This window comes from Pleurodeles waltl, chromosome 4_1 (assembly GCF_031143425.1).
Source record: "Pleurodeles waltl isolate 20211129_DDA chromosome 4_1, aPleWal1.hap1.20221129, whole genome shotgun sequence".
Lineage (NCBI taxonomy): Eukaryota > Metazoa > Chordata > Amphibia > Caudata > Salamandridae > Pleurodeles > Pleurodeles waltl.
In genome coordinates this window covers 600,344,277-600,368,547 of record NC_090442.1, presented here as the reverse complement: position 1 = coordinate 600,368,547, position 24,271 = coordinate 600,344,277, and the positions used below count along the sequence as shown (strand labels likewise).

General features: G+C 45.5%; 1 protein-coding gene across 3 annotated transcripts in view; it reads right to left on the bottom strand.

Moving 5' to 3' along the window:
* HCFC2 (host cell factor C2) overlaps positions 1 to 24,271 on the bottom strand; it is a 218,503-nt gene that overhangs the window by 116,908 nt on the left and 77,324 nt on the right. For all 3 annotated transcript variants that reach the window (XM_069228999.1, XM_069229001.1, XM_069229000.1), the window contains exon 9: positions 21,614 to 21,681. In XM_069228999.1, coding sequence (XP_069085100.1) covers positions 21,614 to 21,681 — 68 coding nt within the window. The remainder of the gene's footprint in view (positions 1 to 21,613; positions 21,682 to 24,271) is intronic.

Genomic DNA, 24,271 nt, shown 5'->3' with positions numbered 1-24,271 from the left:
ACACAACCGAATACAGTCCACAACCAAGTAACTCTCCAGGGCCAACACATGGCTGAGTACAGTGATCAATCAGGTCATGTTGTTTGTTGTGGGTGACATTTGTACACAACAGTCCATCAAACTTCAGTGTGACAGCCCAAACAACATGAAATAATGGATCACTGTCCTCAGCCATGTGTCTGCTCAAGTGAGTATATTGGAATCTGTCCCCCAGAGGCCACTTGTCTTCAGGGTGTCACGAGTGCTGGTGCCTAACTACTGTCTGTCATGTGAGTGAGGTCATCATACATGTGACAGAACTTACATTGCTCTTTGTGCGCAGTCACAGAGCAATATTGTCCCTTGGGAAGTGGTGAGTGTCCATTGACATGATTGTGGTGACATCACTGATGCCGTCATTCCTTGTGCATACATGTTAGCATGTGTTCCTTTCACTTTTGCAAACTCATTTACACTGTTGTTTCATGCAAGGTCTGTCTTCATGGGATGATGTCTGAATTCCCTCACATATATGTGCATGCCACCATGAGTTTGGAATTGGACATATGTCATGGAGATACAGTTCATGCCACAGACAGGAGTGTGTCAGCACTGATTGGTGGCTTCCACGTACCTTCACTCAGCATTGCATGTAATTTGGCAGGTACAACTGCAGTAGCAATGAAGGACATAACTGCTAGGACTACAGTTTTTACGCACAATGTGCATTTCCATGCCAATAATGTAGAATCATGTAGCAAAGAGCTTTGCACATGTGAAATGCAAAGGTTTTTAAGTTAAGTGTTGACATGCATCATGGAGTGACTTGCAGGTATGTGGGAATCATATGTGGTTGTGTACAACCATTCATCGAAGGGAATCCGTGTTTGCATGACAAGGAGGGACTGTGATATGGCTTCCAATTGGGCAGTACTTGAGAATCCCTGGGCCTCTACAACATTTAAAGAACTATTGGCTTCTACTGATGCAATCTGAGTATGGTATTGTCAGGAGTACCAATCAAGAGAGGTGTTAACCCTGGGGCTAGCTGATTCATTGCAGTGTGGAGTTTTGTAGAGATATCTCCCTGACATTTTGCCCAACCTGTCTCCTGTGTACATATCCGTGCAAGATATGTTGTCTTTCTGAGCAACATTAGTACTGGCCCCATGGGTCCATTTAGACAATGTACACATAATGAAGTTACCGCTGTTGATTACGTTCCAGTGTGACATGGGTTTGTCCTTGTCACCTTCTTCAGGCTACTGTACTTCTGTCTGCAACATGGCTGGATTATTTGGCCATCATTTTTTCATGATGTGGCATTGGCTAAATGACGATTAGCTGGATGAATTACCTTGTGTGAGATGTGTGTAAATGAACTTGGCATTGCCCCGCTATTGTATGACAACAGGTAACTGAAGAATGCTACATGAGGCAAACCACTGAAAATGATAAGGTCTCCTAATTGTTCAATGGGTACTGTGATTGCACAACTTCACCCATGCAATTAGAGTGGTTTGATTCAGAATTCCCAGAGAAACTCAGTTCGCAGAGCGGGGAGGATGGCAGGGTTGTTAAGGAATTTGCAGCTAAATCCTGTCTCTACCAGATCCATCATTCCTGAAGGTAAGTAACTTGTTCACCTGATAGAGACATCTAGCTGCAGATTCCTTAACTTAGAATCAGATAAAAAGCATAAACACCCCGGACGAGTGGCTGGGAACTGAGATCCTTCAAAGATTCTAAGTGTCATAAAACCAGTTGAAAACAAGAATAAAAGACCGGAGAATAAGAAAAATGAGGGAGAATAATAACATATTGTTGATCTATTAGCCTGTGGAGTAGACACAGATGAGAAACATCATAAAATAGGAGAGCACAGAAAGAAACGTATTCATGTTAGAGCATAGAATAAACTCATCCACTTTAGCATGTCAATAATGTGTCATAAGCGACTAAACCACAGTGAAAGCCTTTTATCCCAAAGGAAAGTTGATTAAGTACTGGAGAAAAAAAGACTAAGTACTTGAAAAACTACATGAGGAAGAACATCCTCATTAGTAAAAAGAGTTCGCAAAAAGAAAACTGTAAGAAAAGGGGTACAAAAACGGTAAGAACATGGGTAAAAACTCACACATGACCGCACAATTAAAATTATTCTCAATACCCTGAAAATTATGTTCTGAGAACAGAAGCAGTCTAGAAAAAATTTAAAAAGACTGACATACAGAAGTTATGTTAACATATTGTACTACCAAGGACTCCACAGAGGAACCACTGATTAGGAGTCAGGAACCATAAAAAACATGGACTAAAAAAAGCTAGCTGAATATGAGCAAATCAATGTGAAAGGCGAACAGCAGTCTCTAAGATAAAGCTCCTTTAGAGGAGTGAAAACCCATGTGCAAATGGCCCGGCAAGACTGTAGAAATGATCACTGCATTGTTATCATAAGACAAGAAAATGCAGATCAGAAAGACTACCAGTGATCGCATGATAGTAGCAACAACCGAGCTAGTAGATATACATCAATCCACCCCTAGATGTAGACCGTAATTGCAGGTTCCACGCTGTTGGAACACAGAGCAGCATAAGTGGCCATGGAGCAGAACCCCTCACCATGGAAAAGTATATTCCAAACAGACCTACATTAGTATATCCCAAAGAGTCCTACATCAAAAGGAAAATATAATAGAGTATCTCGTGCAGAGAAAACAGACAGTGGCTGTAGGAAAGTACCCTCTTTCTTGGCATGGTTACCCCCATTTTCTCCCTGTTGACAGTGTGTTTTACTGTGTCTACTGGGATCTTGCAACCCAGGACCCCAGTAGTTTTGCTCTCTCCTTTAAACTGTACCTTTTTCTCCCCACAATTGGCATACTGGTCCCCGTCTTGTAAGTTCCTAGTATATTGTACCTAGGTACCAAGGGCATAGGAGTTCCAGGGAATCCCTATGGGCTGCAGCAGTTATTCTGCCACCCATAGGGAGCCCATGCAAAGGGTTTTGCAGGCCTGCTATTGCAGCCTGTGTGAAATTGGTGCATGCACCCGTTTTTACTACAGGTTAATAAACCAGGTCACTAAGCCACCCCTATGGTAGAACCCCTCAGCCCAGAAGGCAGGGTGCAGGCACATGTGTGTAAGGGCACCCCTGCACTAGCAAAGGTGCCCCCACAAACTCCAGATCCATTTTCCTGGAGTTTGTGAGTGCGGAGATGCCATTTTACGTGTGTACTGGACGTAAGTCACTACCTATGTCCAGCTACAAAATGGTAACTCCGAACCTGGGCATGTTTGGTATCAAACATGTCGGAATCATACCCCAATACTGTTGCAAGTATTGGAAGTATGTTTCCATGCACTCTGGGGGCTCCTTAGAGAACCCCCAGCATTGCTCCCAACAGTCTTTCAGGGTCTTCAGGGCAGCCCAGCTGCTACCACCTCTCAGACAGGTATCTGCCCTCCTGCTGCTTGATCTGACCAAGCCCAGGAAGGCAGAACAAAGGATTTCCTTTGGGAGAGGGAGGTAACACCCTCTCCCATTGGAAATAGGTATGACTGGCTTGGCAGGGGTAGCCTCCACAATCCACTGATTTGCTTTGAAGGGCACATTTGGTGCCCTCCATGCATAAACCAGTCCAGACTAGTTAAGGGACCCCTCCCCCCAGTCCCTGCTGTGGTGCAGAGCTGGACACTGGAAAGGGGGGTGACTACTCCCCTGTCCATCACCATCCCAGGGGTGGTACCCAGAGCTCCTCCTTGGGCTCTGCCATCTTGTTTCCAAGGGTGGCAGGGAACTCTGGGAGCATTTGAGCGGCCAGGCCAGGCAGGTGACATCAGTGCCCCCTCCTGATAGGTGCTTACCTAGTTAGGTGACCAATCCCCCTTTCAGGGCTATTAAGGGTCTCTCTCTTGGGTGGGTCCTCAGATTTGGCTTACAAGATTCCAGCAGGACTCCTCTGCAACCTCTGCTTCGACTTCCGGCCTCTGGAACTGCAACTGGAACCTCGAGGACCCAACAAGCTGCCTCCAAGAGGAAAGAACTCTTCTGCAACATTGTTTCCAGGAATCCTGCCAGATTTGCAACATTTCCCCAGCCGTGCATCCTCAGAAGACAGCAACTCTTCAGCCTGCACAAGAAGAAAGAAGGAATCTTCCTTGGAGTGAAGGAGTCACTCCCCCACATCTGCAGGCACCTGCTGCAACTACGACTGGGTGCATGGATCTCCCCTCATCTTGAGCTGCATGGATCCTGCATCAGAGATGGTGGTCCGGAGTAGCCCTCTACGTGCTCTCTGACAGCCGTCCATCTTTGGTGGAGGTAAGCCTTTGTCTTCCCACGCAGGACAGTACCGCTGTGCACCACATCTCTTGCAGCTGCAAAGGCTTGTTTGCATCTTCTCCAAGGGATCTTCAGGTGACGTGCAGCTTCAGCCCCAGCACTCCTTCCTGAAAAGCACTGTGTGGTTCTACGGCGGCGTGGGATTCCCTTTTTATAGTGCTGTGTTGGCTCCTTCTGTGACTCCTGTGTCCCCGTCCTGTGGGACTCCTGTGGGTGCTGCCTCTACCCCTGTGGACTCTGCAATACTGAGGGTCCCCTGTGACTGCCCTTCCTGGGTTGAGACCTCCTGGGCTTTACTGGTCCCCAGCAGCACCACTTTTCCACTAACCACAAGTTGGCCTTTGCTAAGGCCTGTTGGTGGAATTCCTGCACCAACACCAGTCTGCAATCTTCACTCCAGGGTTGGACATCATCTGCTTCCATCAGGAACTCTTCTCCGGCTCCAGGCCTGCAGTGCTGAACAGTTCTTCATCACCGTTGACCAACTCCTGCAACTACAGCTGGGTGGGTAGTAACTCCTACTCCAACCGGACTCCACTGTGACTCTTGGACTTGGTCCCCTCTCTCCACAGGTCTTCTTTCTTCAGGAACCCACCGCTGGTGTTCTTGCAGTCTTCTCTGGGTGTCCTCTTTTCTTCTTTGTCCTCCTTTTGGGTGGTTTGGGGAAAATCCAGTGATTTACCCCTGCTTTCCTGGTCGCGGGAGGGGTACTATATTACTTACCTCTGTGGCTTTCTAGAACTCCCAGCTCCCCTCTACACATTCCACTTACCTAGATGGGGGTTCTGTGTTCGCATTCCATTTGTTTAGTATATGGTTTGTGCTCCCCCTAGCGTCACTATTTGTTATTGCTATTTGCACTGTTTTCTAACCTTTTCTATAACTATTTTTGATTGCTAGCGTATGTAATTAGTGCATTACTTACCTCCTATTGGAGGGTTGCCCTTTTAGTATTTTGTAGTGATTTGTTCCAAAAATAAAAGTACCTTTATTTTATGTACAACTGAGTGTTTGCTTTCATGTGTGAAAGTGCTGTGTGACTATAGTGGTCTTCCATGAGTTTTGCATGTCTCCTAGATAAGCCTTGGCTGCTCATCCAAAGCTACCTCTAGAGAGCCTAGCTTCTAGACACACTTCACTGGACCTGGTATAAGGTGTAAGTATCTTAGGTACCCACCACACACCAGGCCAGATTCCTACAGTCACTCCCAGTGAAGAGAAGACTAATCATTTGGCATATGAAATGCTTTACCCAGAAGAAAATTTGCAAATATAATAAAAACATCATAGAAATGTAAAAGATACGTCCACTGATATCGGAGGGAAGAACCAATGCCTCTGTAGCACCAAGCATATATGGATATATGGAAAATGTTACTTACCCAGTGTACATCTGTTCGTGGCATGAGACGCTGCAGATTCACATGCTGAGCATTATCCTGCCATCTAGTGTTGGGCTCGGAGTGTTACAAGTTGTTTTTCTTCGAAGAAGTCTTTTCGAGTCACAAGACCGAGTGACTCCTCCCTTTCGGCTCCATTGCGCATGGGCGTCGACTCCATCTTAGATTGTTTTCCATGCAGAGGGTGAGGTAGGAGTTGTGAGTATAGTAGATGTGCCCATTCAATGGAGTAGGTATGTATGTACTTAATGTGTATTAAAAGAATATTTATTTACATATTAACAATTTTCATTCAACTAAAAAACGGCTACAGGCTACCGGCGAGGTGGGAGGGCGCATGTGAATCTGCAGCGTCTCATGCCACGAACAAATGTACACTGGGTAAGTGACATTTTCCGTTCAGTGGCATGTGTAGCTGCAGATACACATGCTGTGCATAGACTACCTAGCAGTAATCTCCCCAAAAAGCGGTGGTTCAGCCTGTAGGAGTTGAAGTTGTCTGAAATAATGTTCTTAATACAGCCTGTCCTACTGTGGCTTGTTGCGTTGCTAACACATCTACACAGTAGTGCTTAGTAAATGTATGAGGCGTAGACCAGGTGGCTGCCTTACAAATTTCTGTCATAGGTATATTCCCAAGAAAAGCCATTGTGGCGCCTTTATTCCTAGAGGAATGTGCTCTTGGTGTAATAGGTAATTCTCTTTTTGCTTTAATATAGCAAGTTTGAATACATTTAACTATCCATCTGGCGATGCCTTGTTTGGATATAGGATTACCTGCATGAGGTTTTTGGAAGGCTACAAACAATTGTTTTGTTTTCCGAAATTGTTTCGTTCTGTCAATGTAATACATTAGTGCTCTTTTTATGTCTAATGTATGCAAGGCTCTTTCGGCTACTGAGTCTGGTTGCGGAAAGAAGACTGGGAGTTCCACAGTTTGGTTTAGGTGGAATGGTGATATGACCTTTGTAAGAATTTTGGATTTGTACGGAGAACCACTTTATGTTTATGTATTTGTATAAAGGGTTCTTGAATAGTACATGCTTGTATTTCACTTACTCTTCTAAGTGATGTGACAGCTATTAGAAAGGCTACTTTCCAAGTCAGATACTGCATTTCACAAGAATGCATGGGTTCGAATGGGGGGCCCATGAGTCTTGTTAATACAATATTAAGGTTCCACAAAGGTACTACTGGTGTCCTTGGGGGTATGATTCTTTTTAGTCCCTCCATGAATGCTTTAATGACTGGGATTCTAAAAAGTGATGTTGTATGTGTAATCTGCAGATAAGCAGATATTGCAGTGAGATGGATTTTAATGTAGCTTACAATGTCCTTTGTGGAGGCATGTAGTGGTTGAATTTGATTAGTGTGGCAGTAGCAAACAAATCTTTTCCATTTGTTTGTGAAACAATGTCTTGTTGTAGGTTTTCTCGCTTGTTTAATGACTTCCATACAATCTTGTGTAAGATTTAAATGTCCGAATTCTAAGACTTCAGGAACCAGATTGCTAGATTGAGTGATGCTGGATTCGGGTGTCTGATCTGTTGTTTGTGTTGTGTTAACAGATCTGGTATGTTTGGTAATATGATGTGGGGTACTACTGATAAGTCCAACAGTGTTGTGTACCATGGTTGGCGAGACCAGGTTGGTGCTATGAGTATCAGTATGAGTTTGTTTTGACTTAGTTTGTTGATCAGATAAGGAATGAGTGGGAGAAGGGGAAAAGCGTAAGCAAATATCCCTGACCAACTGATCCATAGTGCATTGCTCTTGGATTGAGGGTGTGGGTACCTGGATGCAAAGTTTTGGCATTTTGCGTTTTCTTTTGTTGCAAATAGGTCTATGTTCGGTGTTCCTTAGCGGAGGAAGTTATCCTGTAGGATCTGGGGATGTATTTCCCATTTGTGAGTTTGCTGGTGATCCCGACTGAGATTGTCGGCTAACTGATTCTGAATGCCGGGTATGTATTGTGCTATTAGGCAAATGTGATTGTGAATTGCCCAATGCCAAATCTTTTGTGCTAAGAGACACAGTTGTGACAAGTGTGTCCCCCCTTGTTTGTTGAGACAATACATTGTTGTCATGTTGTCGGTTTTGACAAGGATGTGTTTGTGGGCTACCAGTGGTTGAAATGCTTTTAATGCTAGAAAAAACGCTAGTAGTTCCAGATGATTTATGTGAAGTTTTTGTTGATTGTCCCATTGACCCTGTATGCTGTGCTTGTTGAGGTGTGCTCCCCACCCCATCATGGAAGCATCGGTTGTGATAACAGCTTGAGGCACTGGGTCTTGGAATGGCAGCCCTTTGTTTAAATTTATTTGGTTCCAGCATTGAAGCGAGGAGTGTGTTTGGCGGTCTATCAACACTAGATCTTGAAGTTGACCCTGTGCTTGTGTCCATTGTTTTGCTAGGCACTGTTGTAAGGGCCGCATGTGTAATCTTGCATTTGGGACAATGGCTATGCATGAAGACATCATGCCTAGAAGTTTCATTACAAACCTTACTGGGTAGTGTTGGTTTGGCTGTATGCTTGATGTTACATTTTGGAACGCTTGGTCCCTTTGTGGACTTGGAGTGGCAATTGCCCTTTGTGTGTTGAGTGTTGCTCCCAAATATTGTTGTATTTGGGATGGCGCAGATGCGATTTCTGGTAATTGATAGAGAACCCCAGCTTGTGTAGAGTTTCTATGAAGTATTGCGTGTGAAGAAGACACTGTTGTTGAGTGTTGGTTTTTATTAGCCAGTCGTCTAAATATGGGAATACGTGTATGTGCTGTCTCCTTATGTGAGCGGCTACTACTGCTAGGCATTTTGTGAATACCCTTGGTGCTGTTGTTATCCCGAACGGTAGCACTTTGAATTGATAGTGTATGCCGTGCATTACAAACCTTAAGTATCTTCTGTGAGAAGGATGGATGGGTATGTGGAAATACGCATCCTTGAGATCCAATGTTGTCATGTATTCTTCCTATTTTAATAAGGGAACCACGTCTTGAAGTGTTACCATGTGGAAGTGGTCTGATTTGATGAAGAGATTCAGTGTTCTGAGATCTAAGATAGGTCTTAACGTTTTGTCCTTTTTTGGAATTTGGAAATATAGTGAGTATACAACTGTTCCTTTCTGATGTTTGGGTACGAGCTCTATTGCTTGTTTTTGTAGTAGTGCTTGGACCTCTATTTGTAATAGGTCTGAGTGTTGTTGGGACAGACTGTGCGTTCTTGGTGGCACATCTGGCGTGAATGTTGTGAATTCTATGCAATAACCATGTTGGATAACTGATAGGACCCATGAGTCTGTGGTAATATGTACCCAGTCCTGATAATATGTGGTTAACCTCCCCCCCACTGGTGACAAATGTTGGGGTTTTGTGACATTGAAGTCACTGTTTGGTCTGGCTTGGTTTGGTTGCTTGGAACTTTCCCCTTCCTCTTGGGAATTGTCCTCTATAGGAACCACGAAACCCTCCCTTTGGTATTGTGCCTGATAGGTGGGTCTGGTTTGAGAGGTGGAAGGCTCTGATGTTTGTTGTCGAAAACCACCTATGAATTGTGGTTTCCTAAAGGTGCCTCTGACTTGTGGGGAATAGAGCGCGCCCATGGCTTTGGCCGTGTCTGTGTCTTTTTTTAACTTCTCAATTGCTGTGTCAACTTCCGGCCCAAACAACTGTTCTTGATTAAACGGCATGTTCAACACCGCTTGTTGAATCTCTGGCTTGAATCCAGAACTTCTTAACCATGCATGCCTGCGAATGGTTACCGCCGTGTTGACTGTTTGTGCTGCCGTGTCTGCCGAGTCTAGTGCGGACCTTATCTGGTTGTTAGATATGGCCTGTCCTTCTTCCACAACCTGTTGGGCACGTTTCTGGTGTTCCTAGGGCAAGTGCTGTATGATGTGTTGCATCTCGTCCGAGTGTGCCCTGTCGTAGCGAGCAAGTAGGGCTTGCGAATTTGCAATCCGCCAATGATTGGCTGTTTGTGCTGCCACTCGTTTGCCTGCTGCGTCAAACTTTCTGCTTTCTTTGTCAGGCGTGGAGCGTCTCCTGATGATTGAGAGTTTGCTCTCTTTCTTGCTGCTCCTACAACCACTGAGTCCGGTGTAAGTTGTTGTGTTATGAACACCTGATCTGTTGGGGGAGGTTTGTATTTCTTCTCAACTCTCGGCGTGATAGCCCTTCCCTTTACAGGCTCCTGGAAGACCTGTTTCGCGTGTTTGAGCATGCCCGGGAGCATTGGCAGACTCTGATAGGAAGCGTGGGTGGATGCCAAGGTGTTAAACAGGAAATCATCCTCCACTGGCTCTGTGTGCATTGCTACGTTGTGGAACATAGCTGCTTTGGATAATACCTGCGTATATGCAGTACTGTCTTCTGGAGGCGATGGCTTTGTTGGATAACAATCCGGACTGTTATCCGATACTGGTGCCTCATATAAGTCCCATGCATCAGCATCATCCTGTGTCATCCCAGTATGTGTGGGTGACTGCATTGTAGGTGTTCCAACTGGTGACAGTTGTAGTGAGTGCGGTGGGGACGGTTGTGACCCTTGGTGGTGGGGATTTGTCTCTAACCACCTTTGCCTTAGGTTCCATTTCTGTCTCCTGAAATGCAAGTTTCCTTTTAGATTTGAGTGGAGGTAAAGTTTGTATTTTTACAGTCTCTTTCTGGATATGTAACCTCCTTTGTGTATGGTCCAGTTCTTCCATACTTAATTTCTGCTCAAATCTATGTCTTTCCTTCATTTGGCTGGAAAGTCCTTGCTCTTCTGTATAAGAGCTTCTTTTCGGCTCCGAAGCCGCTTTTTTTCGGTACCGAGGTTTCAGATATAGGGGGTTATTCTAACTTTGGAGGAGTGTTAATCCGTCCCAAAAGTGACGGTAAAGTGACGGATTACGAGTTCCATAGGATATAATGGACTCGTAATACAGCTGGTGGTAAATCCGTCACTTTTCCGTCACTTTTGGGACGGATTAACACCTCCTCCAAAGTTAGAATAACCCCCATAGTCTTTTTCGGTTCCGAAGATATTTTCCTCACTTTGGGTGAATCGAACTCTCGGTGTCGAGATCGTTCGGTGCCGGAATCTCGACCGGAGTTGGAAGTCTTCGGCAATTCTCTGGCCTTTTTCGGTGCCGATGTTTGGTCACCTTCTTTTCGGTGGGTTAAGCCATGGCCTGCTGGCGGTGGCGTACCCATGGCCTTAAATGTCTTTGTGTGAGTTTTGGACAGGGCAGGTTTACTCACTGTTTGCTGCACTGTCGAGGGTCGTACACTTACGGATTCATCAGAGTCCGTCCCCTGGATGGGAATGCTTTCCTCCTCTCCGACGTCGAGTTGCTCTTTCGGTGTCTACGCCACTTGCAGTCTTCTTGCGCGTCGATCTCTCAAGGTCTTTTTCGATCGAAACGCTTGACAAGCCTCGCAAGTATGCTCCCTGTGTTCGGGTGATAAACACAGATTACAAACCCGGTGTTGTTCTGTATAAGGATACTTCGAATGACACTTAGGACAGAAGCGGAATGGGGTCCAGTCCATTAGTCTGGGACGACGGGTGTGGTCGGGCCGACAAGGCCTCGGTGAAGAACGGAAGCCCCGAAGGGCCGCCGGAGTGCTCTTGATGTCGGTGCCGATACACTAACACTAACCCGGTACTGAACAATAACAATACTGTCGAATTTTCGATAATTTAGCTAACTTTCCCGATTCGAAATACGGAGCGAAGAGGAACACGTCTGAACATGATGGCGGAAATAAAACAATCTAAGATGGAGTTGACGGCCATGCGCAATGGAGCCGAAAGGGAGGAGTCACTCGGTCTTGTGACTCGAAAAGATTTCTTCGAAGAAAAACAACTTGTAACACTCCGAGCCCAACACTAGAAGGCAGGATAATGCACAGCATGTGTATCTGCAGTTACACATGCCACCGAACATATATATATATATAAACATACATATAACACCCATACACGTTTGTCACCTAATGTGATTTAACTAAAAAAAAAAAAAAAACTTTGGTCATTCAACAACACCCTCCAAGTGTGAACACCACTACAGAGTCATGTGGAATGAAAGCAATTGTACCTATATGCGGTATCAATAATAAACCTTACCAAATATGACAGATGTAACATCCTCACAGGCAAGAAAAAGTACCACTGAAAAGGGGCAAAATCCTTCTAAAAGGAAATAAGTCTAACATGCAAGTGCAACAAATGTAAAATAACTCCAAAGAGTTCAAAAACAAGAAGCCTACACAGTAGACTAAGCAAATTTGACTATGAGATACATGTTTACTAAGACGTATTAAAGGCTGACCACTAAAGCATAACGGAATAACTGAAAGTTTCATGGCCCTGCAGAAGCAAGACTGACGTGAGGAACACTGAAGAACAAGTAACAGTAGTGATGAAAAGCCAAAGGATAGATCGAGAGGAACGAAGTTAACATGTTGCCCCACCCCTACCTGTCTCGAAAACATCTCAAGGAAGAGTCAGTCAGTCTGTCCACCAAACAAATAGGCACCATCAAATGGCATGTCCTGTAATGCAGACTTGATTGGCTTTGAGAACCCTGAGGTACATAACCAGGCACAGCGATGGAGTGCCACTGAGGAAGCCATATCTCGACAAAGTCAGAGGAATCCATGCCGCAGTGAATGACTAATTTAGCTGCATTCCGCTTGTCCTGAATTGTAGAAGTAAAAATACTCCTGACCTCATCTGGAAGCGAGGGTAAACTGTTCACTAAAGAGTCCCAGATAAATGTCCAAGAACACAAGACATGTTCACAGAACGTAGAGCAGAACTTGTGGAGGAAAAAATATGCCTGACACAGACATCTAAAGCTCTGGACTCTATCAGAAGTATGGGGTAGGGACACTATATCAGGGGAAGCTAAAGAGGCCTGTGCTACAAAACTGCGAGGAGTAGGATCTCTGAGCAAACAAGGTGGCTCACCCAGGGCAGGACTGGGCCTGTGGAATATATCCCAGTCAGCAAGGCCCCCTGTAGCAAACTTAGCCCAAGCACCCAACAAGACATCATGTAGTGCCTCACTATAAGGAAGCACCGGCTCAACCCTGGTCTGACTTTGATGGAGTATATTAATTAAAAGGATCTGAAGTCAACTCCATTAAGGGAAGGGTTAGACCTAACACCTCCGCAATCGTCTTCAGAACGACCACAAAATAGAAACTTGCTTCCGTAGCAAGACCAAAAGGGGGAAAAAGGCCAGAGTCAGGAGAAGAATCAAAGCCACTAGCTGTAAACAAATCAGACAACCAGCTGTCCTCTCTACGAGGCCCGACTCCAGTACCGTCTCCCCACCATCTCCTGCAGCAGGAACAACAGGAATGGAGTTTTGTGAAGGAAGGACCGGCGCCATTCCCGACATCGACCGGCGTCAAAAAGGCAATGCCTTGACGTCGACATGGATGCCGAAGGTGGGCACCCTGAATGGCTGTGCACCGGCGTTGCAGGAGTCGCATCAAAGGACACAGTAGGCCTAACTAAAGCCGAGGGCAAACCTTCCAGCATGGGCACAGTCAAGGCACTGCACACCTCCTTGGGACCAACAGGTGCTCCAGAGGAAGGTGGCTGACCAAAGATGGTGTGCAGGGAAGAAGAAGGGAAGAAGAAAATGCACACATCTGGTTTACAGCCGCCCCATCTCCTGGAAAGAGAGGAAGGTGCCGGGCAGGCCCTGACCGCGTCTCCTCGGCCGATGAATGGCGGGAGGTCGAGTGCAGTGAGGTTGATAAAAGCCGAAGCCTCGACTGTCTATGCGACTTACCTGTGCATGTCGCCGGAGATCGGCGTCTACAAGAGTGACTCCTCGAGCGGACGTTAGACTAGGAAGGAGATTTCATGCGATGTGAAGACCGAGACTCTGCCTTACGCACCGCTACAGGCTTCATCCTATGCTTGCGAAGAGCCTTTGGCCGAAGTCACTGATAGGAGCTGCAGTCATCGGCGTCAATGGTGCACCATATGAACACTGAAAGGGGATTTGTAGCTGACATCTGTCAACCACAAGACACACACGGTTTAAATCCTGAAGACATAAGAAGCACACTGTTCTGAATACGACAAAAACGTCAAAGGAGGCTGAAAAAACAGCCAGAACAATCATCTTTGGATCTGTGTTGCATGCGCAGAAAAGAAGGAACTGACATCAGTGAGTCGGCGGGGGAAGTTATATGGACTCTGTTGACGTGCCATCCAGCGGACGACGTCATTAAGGAGTTGCACAACACCCTCTGCCGAAGCCCACACATTTCTGGTTCTAGGCTGGCGTCTGGGGAAGACTGTAAGTTAAGTAATCTGTGGCTATATGTCTCTATCAGATGTGTTTGATTATCACAGCTGTTGTGCAAGCGTGATCAGGAACATGTAGTGTCCCTATTTCTTTTTGTAATTTCAACATCATCCCAGGCAATTGGAGGAGACCGGGCCAAACCAAGCGGGGAAGCAGCTAGCCACGTTACCTCCAGTCATGAGATGACCAAAATGGAGGGACCCAGTGGCCCGGAGGTTGAGGGGAGTGCCACGAGGACACAGTATCGACCTCATCATCTCCAGATTCTTCCTCCAGTGGCCACTCCCTAGTGGTGGCGGACCCGTTAGGACCTGCTACTGTTCTATTCTTGTCTGCCACCCCCAGTTCCATCTCCACCCTCTCTATTGCTCCCCACCCAGTTGGTTGTGCCCGCTCACGCAAGAGTATGGGTGTCTCCTTCACCCCAGGCACCTCACCACCTTCCCACCGTTACCCCTGCTCCCCGTTACCCCTGAGTGAGAAGGCTATTGAGCTCCTGAGGAGTAACTTTGTTGTTCAGACTGCCATTCTGAATGCCATCCAGGTGCAGAGAACCCAACACCAACAGGTGGTTGCATACTTCATAATGTCATATATGGCCTACAGCGATCCTTTCAGGCTCTGGTCTCCTCACTGACGGCAGCCCTTCACCTCCTACAAATCACCCAACAGCACCTGCCTCTTCCTAATCCAAATTCCCTATACCCCTACCTGTCCCAAGCACACAGACACATCTGCATGCACCCACATCAACATACACAAGCAGCACACAACCACAAGCACCACAAGACACACTGGCACGAAAGCACTCAACAGTAACTCATACACACCACAACAACCAGCATTCCCACACACACCATCATCACCTCCACTGACACACACACCACAACCACCATACCCACAGACACCACCACAACATCCAGTGACGCATCCACCTCACCCACCATACACCCAGACACCACCTCAACACCCACAGACCCACACTCCCTGGACACCATACCCCCCGAACACCACCCCAACACACACAAACATGGCTACCACATCCACCATACCCCCAGATATCCCCCCAACACACACACCCACAGACAGCACAATGACCATACCCCCAGACACCACCCCAACAATCTCACACACACAGCTAACACTCCCACACTCAGCACCTCCACCTCACAGCCCCCCCAAGAAACGCAAGTGCCCACACTCACACATGCAACAGACACCTCCCAAACCCAAGCCTACCTCAGACATGCACACACCATCAGCATCAACACCCACAGCCAAGACAACCACTCCCTCCACTTTCCAAACCCCAATACCTTCTGAATAGCCTACCCATTTCCCAAGGAATGTTTCCTTTTTGACCTTGCCCCTTCCCCTTTCCCCTGTGACCGCCACCCCCTCCTAACACGGGACCCCACCCCATCCCAACCACATCCAAGTTCTCCCCTGTCACACTTGCCCCCACCACAAGCACCCATACCCCTCCCACTCCTCTAAAGGAGAGGACCACCTCTCCTAAGAAAAATCCCACCCCTCTCAAACCCACCCATCCCAAATCTGACCCCACCCCACCGAAGAATGATCCCTGAGGTGTTAGCATGCCCAGTTGATGCCCCTTCCTGTGGAGGTTCTCTGGAACTGATCAGAGTCAAGCTGGTGCACAATACTGTGCATGAACTAAGATATAGAGTGGCCAATGGCTTTTGCTGATCATCATTTACAATCAATAAATCCAAGTTGCTGTTTTTTGGGTACACATTCGTCCTGCTGTTACTTGTCTAGGTTTTTGTTGTTCCTGATTAATTTGTGTTGTATGCCTACAGTTGTGTGTGTTTCAACCTGATTCTGCTGATCCATTTGTTGTGGTGACAAAACCTGACTTTGTGGGCAGTGCTGCTGTCACCCAGGACAAGGGTAGATGTTCACTGGATGGATAGGTGAGTGGTTCTCCAATTGGCGTGTCTGTATTGCGTTTTGTTTGATACAGCAAGTATTTTGTCTTGGCTTGGCCAATGTCAGCATGTATTATGTTAGATGTGTCCTTTGAGGTAGATTAGACATTTGTCTCATGTGTGCAAGCTAGAGTTTTGTTTCTCCACACATGGAGGGTGTTCAATTGTGCTACCTTCCTTTACATTTGATTGACTGTTGGACCTGGCCCTTTTTGCAGGGTCATCCCCAAACGTTTTGCCTCCTTCCTCCTATTTTTTCTGACCTTGTGCTGTTGGCACTAGGACTCTGAGCACCTTATCGCTGCTGATCAGTGCTAAAGTGCAGGTGCTCTCCCTTCTAAAGTTGGTATGATTGGCCTACACCTACTTGGCACCTTTAATTTACCGGTAAGTCCCTTGTAAAGTGGTATCCCTATACCCAGGGCCTGTAAATTAAATGCTACTAGTGGGTCCGCAGCGCTGTTTGCGCCATCCACAGAAGTAGACTTTCAAACCTGTCTCGGGCCCGCTAGGGCAGGGCCTGCATGCACAGTTTACTGCCACGGGGACCTGGCATCTAAATATACTTGCCAGGCCTGGAACTCCCCTTTTACTACATGTAAGTCACCCCTAAGGTAGGCCCTAGCTAGCTCTATGGGCAGGGTGCTATGTATGCTGAAGGCAGGACATATGCCTGGTTGTGTGGCCTGTCCTGATAGTGACAAACAGTCTTTATGATTTCTCACTGCTGTGAGTGCTGCCTTGCTCATAGGATTGCATTGGAAATGCCCTGCCTTATGTCTAGGGGTATTGCCTGATCTATGAGGGGTAGCGTAGGCATGTTTGGTATGGTTGTAATGGTAGTGAGAAATACTGCTTACTGGTGTAGGTGGATTTTTTTATTACCATTATAAAAATGCCACTTTTAGAAAGTGAGCATTTTTCTGTGCTTATGACTCTGGTGTTTTGCAGCTTGACTCCAATCTACGTCTGGGGCAGAGTGACAGCTGGGCTTTGTGCATACTTTTCAGACAGCCTGTACACAGCGAGGGTGGAAGTGTCAAAGAGGTGCATCTGCATATTGATTAGCCTTCCTGGGCTGAGAGGAGGGGAGGCAGGGCACACCTGCATTTGTAAAGGCTGTGCCGTGGCCCCACACAAAGGGCTCGTTTACCCCAAACTGATGTCTGAAGCCTGTGCTGGAGGAGAGAGGGGACATTCCTAGAACCAGTTGGATCTGGTTGGAACCTCTTCTCCCCTTTTGTGAAAGCTTTGCAAAACTGAGTATAAGTACAGGGGGTTTTCCCAATAAAAAAAGAGACAATTTTGGACTATTAACTCGGACACAAAATGATGCTGGCGGGGCTCACCAGGAACCCCCTTGGACTGCTGCTGTTGTGCTGACCTGTGACCTACTGGGTCACTAGGAGGAACTGCCACTTACTGTAACCCTTGATGCTGGCCTGCTTGTTGGGCCCTACCGCCCTGTGCTCCCACTCGCTGTCTCCAGGGGCTGTGTGCTGTGGCCCCTGTTCCCCTGCCATGTTATTACTCAAAGCGTGAGGACAGCATTCTGTTTGAAGGCTCCTGCACAGAAGGAGCGCCTTGTGCATTCTATTTAAGCACTTGCTGAGCGCTTGGTTTTATTTGTTTAAAACGCATTGGAGCACTTTCCATTGTCTCCCCAAAGGAGTAGTCATCCCAGCAACCCGGGCGGGCTGTGAGGAGCAAGCGCGTCCAAAGTGTGCTTTGTGACGTGCCCCTGGGGCACGGGAAAACGAAGTTTGGATCGAACGTGCTCTTTGTAGTGCCCCATGGGCGAGGAGCACTGTGGAAAGTGCCCCCGGGGCACAGGTAGACACCACCTTTGGTGCAGTCACCGCTGTGGCCCGGGAGGGCTTGAGAAGGAGGCTTGCACAGCACGGCGAGTGCGGACGCATCATCCGGCAGGGGAGAAGCTAACTAGAGGAGAGGAAACCTCACCGGAAGTCCCTCATTCCCACTGGGCCCCCATGCAATCGTAAAGGCTCGCGGATGGGAGGGAAGCCTCATCGGAGGACCTCGGTTCCCGCCGAGCTACCATCACTGTCTTATGGATCGCAGGTGGGGCGGCAACCTCGACGGAGGTCCCCCGTTCCCACTGGGCCCCCTCATTGTCTTGTGGCTTGCGGACGGGGTGGCAACCTCGCCAGAAGTCCCCTGTTTCCGCTGGGCCCCCACATAAGCAGGCCGGGGTGGCGATCCTCGACGTCCAATGTTAGCACTGTTTTCGCCGTAGGCACAGGAACCGCAGCGCAGGAGCTCCGAGCTTGGGACATGGATGTCCCTGTTTTGCCCACATCGTTTCTTGTTGTGGCACCTAGTGAGGATGGCAGATCGCACTCACCAGTCCTGGTGAGAATATTGTAAAATGATATGTGCATTTCTGATGATGTGTCTATGGCGTTATGTGCATTCATGACATTGTTGTTACAGTCATGATATTTTTTAACTGTATGCTCTTGCCATGACCTTTTGTGCTGTGTCATGCTATGTGCAGTCATGATAATGTCTTGGCAATGATGATCATATGGTTAGTATGACGTGCATTTTTAGCAATGTTTACCTGACTACTGCTTATGTTGCAGGATAACAAGTAACCTATGTGACTACTGCTTGATTTCGCAGAGTAATAGTACTGTGTATGTTCTGACAACTGCTTGAGGAGCAGGGTATGACTGACACATTGTGTTTGGTCTAATAGTGTTGTGTACAATACAGTTTATTTTGATATAATTTGGTGTTGTGTTTCCTTTGTGGTGGGGATAGTGCGTCACGTGTATTGTGCAATCGCTTTACACATTGCCTCTGGGATAGGCCTGACTGCTCGTGCCAAGCTACCAAGGGGGTGAGCATGGGTTATCTTGGGTGTGAAATTCCCTCGCCATGACTAGAGTGGGTGGCTTCTGCCTGCCTTAGGTGCATACTTTAGCCAACCAGAAACCCCATTTCTAACGCTGACTATGTGTCTGTTTTGATGTGTGTACCTTCCAGTTACTTCATCTACATGTGTGACCAATGCCGTTGTATTTCGTTTCTTGACTTGCGCTTACACGTTTTGCAGATCAGCATGTCACTTGGCTCTACAGTTGGTTGTCCTCGAGATACATGAAGGGCCAGTTCCTGTGCAAATGGTGTTTTAGGGGTATGTGCACAGTGAAATGTGTCCCAGGGCAGTATCCTTCCTGGAGTGACCATGATACCCCCATTCCTATTTTGCGGAATTTTGCCTACATTGCGAGCTTTGGATATTTGTCTCCCAAAATGTTGAGCATCCCACTGACCTTTCATTGTGTTGCAATGTGGGCAATATGTGTGGGTCCATTACAGGGATGTTGCATGGAAGGGGAGCTTGTGTTAAATGACACATCCATGCATATGGATTCTTCAATCTCACAGCAGTCCATGACATGTGAGCATGGTGAGTGTGTCAGTTTAATTATGTGTCATGTTGATCTGGTGTTGCTGTTGTCTGACACAATGTTCTGTACACTTCACTGTCCCTTAAACTGGGATGAGCAGATATGTGTTATTGTGGAGTGTGGTGGTGCTGAGTCAGTGACCTGCACAAAGGGGGTCATGTGACTGAATAGGTCATTTGTTGTGAACAACTCTGAACCGGGATATAATGACTAGTGTACATGGTCCATATAGTGTAAACCCCCGCCCCCCAATACTATGTGGATGGCGGCATGTCGATCTGTTTTTGAGTTTAGAGACACGGGTAGGTACGTGGTCTTACCGTCAGATTGCATCCTCGGCAGCGTGGATTTTGGGCTCCATCTATGAGCAGCGGCAGGACATGTGTGCTCCCCTCCAGAGCAGCACAGGATGTGTGACGCTGCCTGCATGTGAGTTCCTTCCTTTAATGTATCCGTTTATGACAGCTGGGTCACGTTGGCAGAAGTCAACATCAGAATCTGTCTGGCGGAAACACTGGCTCCGACAGCCTCATTGGCCTATCTCGCCTCCACAGCGGTCAGCGCTGCCTGGTGCTGCTGCTGGGACTGCAGACGTCTTTCCTCTATGGGACCGCATAAATTGTGTTACCGTGGTCCAAGTGCCAAGCATATAGTGGTCCACTGACTGGCAAACTCGTAATCAGGCCCTAAGTCTCAAATAATCAACATAATCAATAAAAAATTGGACAGCATCCCTAGTAACATAGAAAAGGTCACTTGGTTGCCCTCAGCATTGAGGGTTCATATAGCATATTTCCCCACAGAACAATATGAAAAGTACAGACTTACTGTGAGCACAGAAATCCATTTTCAACCAATCAGAATTTAAAATCCTCATACAGTCCTACCACCTAGGAAGTAACCCATTACATGTATATTGATTTAGATACATTTAAATAATATCATCTGGAAGTGTTAGAACAAATTGGTTACATGTACAACCATTACAAATGAATGTATTATTGTGTGCCAGCAAAAGACCCTTTGAGAAATGTTACATTAGTGAGTCTATTCTAGAGTTTCTTCGTCGAGAACAGCGACATTCACCAATAAACAAATTTGATTTGCTTAACTACTTGCAGTGGAAATAGTAAACAGCAAATCTGATATCCAATTTGAACAACATGGAACTGAGGCCTTGTTGAGGTCTAGATAGCAAAAGCCATTAAAATAAACTGGTCATATCAAAATTGTTATAAAGACAACATCATCATATAAGCATACACTTGTGAAACACAGTATAGATTACCATTCCGCACACTAATAATAATGCACTTTTTGATTAAGGCATACAAGCTCTCACACTAGTCAGTCAGAAACACAGGGTCACACCTATAGAATGTACTTCATTTGAATAATATAGCTACATCATCCAATAACTACTTCAGATCACTTGTAATTTTTGAAGACGTGGCCGACAACAAGAGGAGGAAGGTAACTGAGTAAACAGAGAGAACACAGAAGATTAAGTGGAGAGAAACTAGAAATGTATCTTTTCTGAAAAGCCAAAAGAACATGTCTGTGGGAAATAACACACGTCCTTTTCAAGTTGTTTAGAGGTGTAATAAGTTACCATTAATTCAAGATGTAAAAGAAATAGAGAGGACAGCTTCTTAATGGAAAGACATTTTCTCTCCAACAACTTCATGTAATTTTTCGATTATTCTGGTAAGTTCTGAATACGCTGGTGATGGACAATGCAGCACAGCATGTACATTTTTGTGTGTGCTTGAGTAGGATTTATGCATTGTAAGGATGACTTTATAAGCTTGAAATCAGTAACACCACAAAACCTATGCACAAACTCAAAAACATTTTTGGGAAAAAAACAGTTTCTTACTGCACCCTCTATTTGGTCAGCAAAACAGGAAGCAGTGTAAAGGTGTTTTTTAATGCATGTACAGCAGGGAGTGGTGATATCTGCCTATCTCATTTTAATTTTTAATTTACTTTCCCTGACCTCTTGTTGCCTTAGCAGGAATTAGCCAATCTGTGGAATCTTTTCTATGTTTAAACATTTTTCAAATATTTCCAAGTTGTCTTTCTTTAGTTCCATAATCTGTTGGTTGCACTGTAATACTTCTAATATTTCTAAAGTTTATATGTGCACATTTGGAATGCAACAGTGATCATCCTCTTACCGATAAATGAATGGCGTTCTTCTCTTCGGACATGGATCCCTTGTTTGCAGATAGCATGTAATCATCAGCTAAAAAACAAAGTGAGACACTGAAATAGAATTGCTCGAGTAAACATCCTGTAAACATCATTTAGAAACCTACACTGCTGTCATTTAGGATCACAAAATCAGCATGAACTCACTCCGACCGACTGAAAACCCTTGTGAACCAACATCAGAAGCCTTTAATTATGGGAGATGATGAAAGGCTTTAGAAGACCTGGGTGCAATACCAAATTGTGCATATTCGAGGCTTGAAAGAAGTCTTTTGTGATCTGTGGCATAGACGTTAATGCTCTAACTATATTTTTGAGACTTGGATGACTGCCAGACTGGGCTGAATGCATTTTCTGTCAATTATACCATGGTTAATAATGTGTATTTAAAAAAAATACAAGAAAACTAAAGTATTTCAATTAGTTTATTTAAAGCAACCTTCAGATGGAAATACCTCAAACCAAGCCCCACAAAAGTATCCAAACTCCAGCAAACGTTTGTCACACTCCCAGTAACACAACTAGAACTCAAAGCATTGGTCCTAGTACCACAACTACTTACAGTTCCAATAATAACTCTGTATAGGACGCATCCAATCTAAATGCTAGACTTTATCTTCCAACCTGGTAGAATTTTTACACAGTTCACCTACCTTCCTAGGTTCGCTGTGCCAGGAAAACTTCTTATATATAAATTTCTGCTTATTCTCTCTCTCACACAAGTGGGTAACATCTCATCTCAGTATCATATACCAGACCATCCACCCTGGCCTAGCCATTGAATTGTGAATTCTACTTCTCCTGCAGTTGAGCTTGGAGTGATCATGAACTCCCAACTTCCAATTTCCAAAGTCAACAGCAAGATGCCATTACCCACTAGATTCAACTTCTAATGCAACCACTGCCCTCGGGTTGTTGCAATTACGTCTATGTCTGTACAACATGCCCTGCCATTAAACATTTCAAATCTCAACCTAAAACAATATTTGAATGTCCACTCAGGGAAACAATCACTCATAACAACCACAGATAAGATGGTCACTACATCAAGAACTTTACCTCCTGGCCACCCGCTACTGTAATCAAGAATCTTTCAGTGGACTGTCGCCTTCTGTTGACTGGGATAACAACCAGCATCTAGAAATGTGACCTTCTGGAATTGAGAAACATCATCTAACAGAGCTGCCTTTTGCCCAAGAGAGAACAAAGGCTAATGAAGTGTGTTGTCAATTACCTCAGTGGTCAGTAATGCTATATCAGCAACAAAATATATGTAGAAGAGTTGCGAAGGCTTAAACTAGGCCCATGATGTTAAGAGTGACCATATTCCATGGGATTTCAAGGCTCTCAATGAGAAAAGGCAGAGCTTCCAGTCCTCTGCAATTTGTGTGATAAAGTACACAAACACTCAAACTGCCCTCCTAATTAGAATATTAATTTCAACCCAACAAAACTGGTCAAGAAATTCTTAAAGATGGGGTGGGAGTGAGAAGGGATACCAAGATCACATAATTAAATATCCCAGCATCGTGTTCATGTCTTGTATTTAGTTAATCACAATTTAATTTACTTTAATACAATCAGAGTTATATTTGGGTTTAGGTTTCAATGGGCGTTTTGCATGAGGATCAGTAATGGGGTTATAGTTAGTAAATAATTAAGGGGTTAGAGTTAGTGTCAAGTACAGGTTAAAGTGATGAAGCTGACATACTCTGAATTTTAAAGTGACGGACTGGGTGCCAATGTCTGCATCTATATGATATTTCTATTGCACAACCTAGCCAAAAAGCAGCGGAGCACATGCATGGTCAAAGATCAGCATTCAACGAGTAAGAGCAGAGGAAGATGGGTTGTGAACGGTTAATGCATGGTGATGTAGGGTTCTTTGAAGAGGTGAGTCTTAACATTTTTCCTTAATTGGAGCAGCACTGGGGAGGTCCTGAAAGATAAAGGGATGTTGTTTCAGATCCTGGAGGCACATTTGGAAAAGGCCTGCTGCCTTGTTTTTAATTTTTTACACTTCTTAGTCTGCTATCTGAAGGTGTCCTGGCTGAGGAGGTGCTAAACTCCACCTGAGATGGCAAGCTTGTCTACAAGTTAAGCAGGGGTGCTGGTCATGATAGCTTTGAAAATTATGCAGCTGGTTTTGAAGATGGTGCAGGATGGCAAGGGAAGCCAATGGAGTTCCATCAGAATGGGGAGTGACGCAATCATATTTCATCAGACCCTGAATGAGATGTACTGCAGCAAATAGGATGCTCCTCATAGGTGCCAGTTAGGAGCCTGAAAGGCTATGGAGTAGGGAATAAAAAACATCCAGATGTGAGAGTATGAGGTCTTGAACAGCAGTTCTGAAGTTGCTTTCTAGAAATAATTAGATTGATCACTACGATATAAGGTTGAAGTGACTGAACTGACACAATGGTCATTTGAATGTTTTAGATACAGGGTTTACTTAATGGTGGGTAGAAACTGTAATGTATATTAAACATACTTTTATGTCAGGCTGATATAGCTAAAATGCTATATTGGAATATACAATTAGCAAAACCACACGCACATGCAATACCAGGTTCCCTAAGACATTTGCTGTTATGAATGGAAGGGAGAAAGCTATTGCTTTT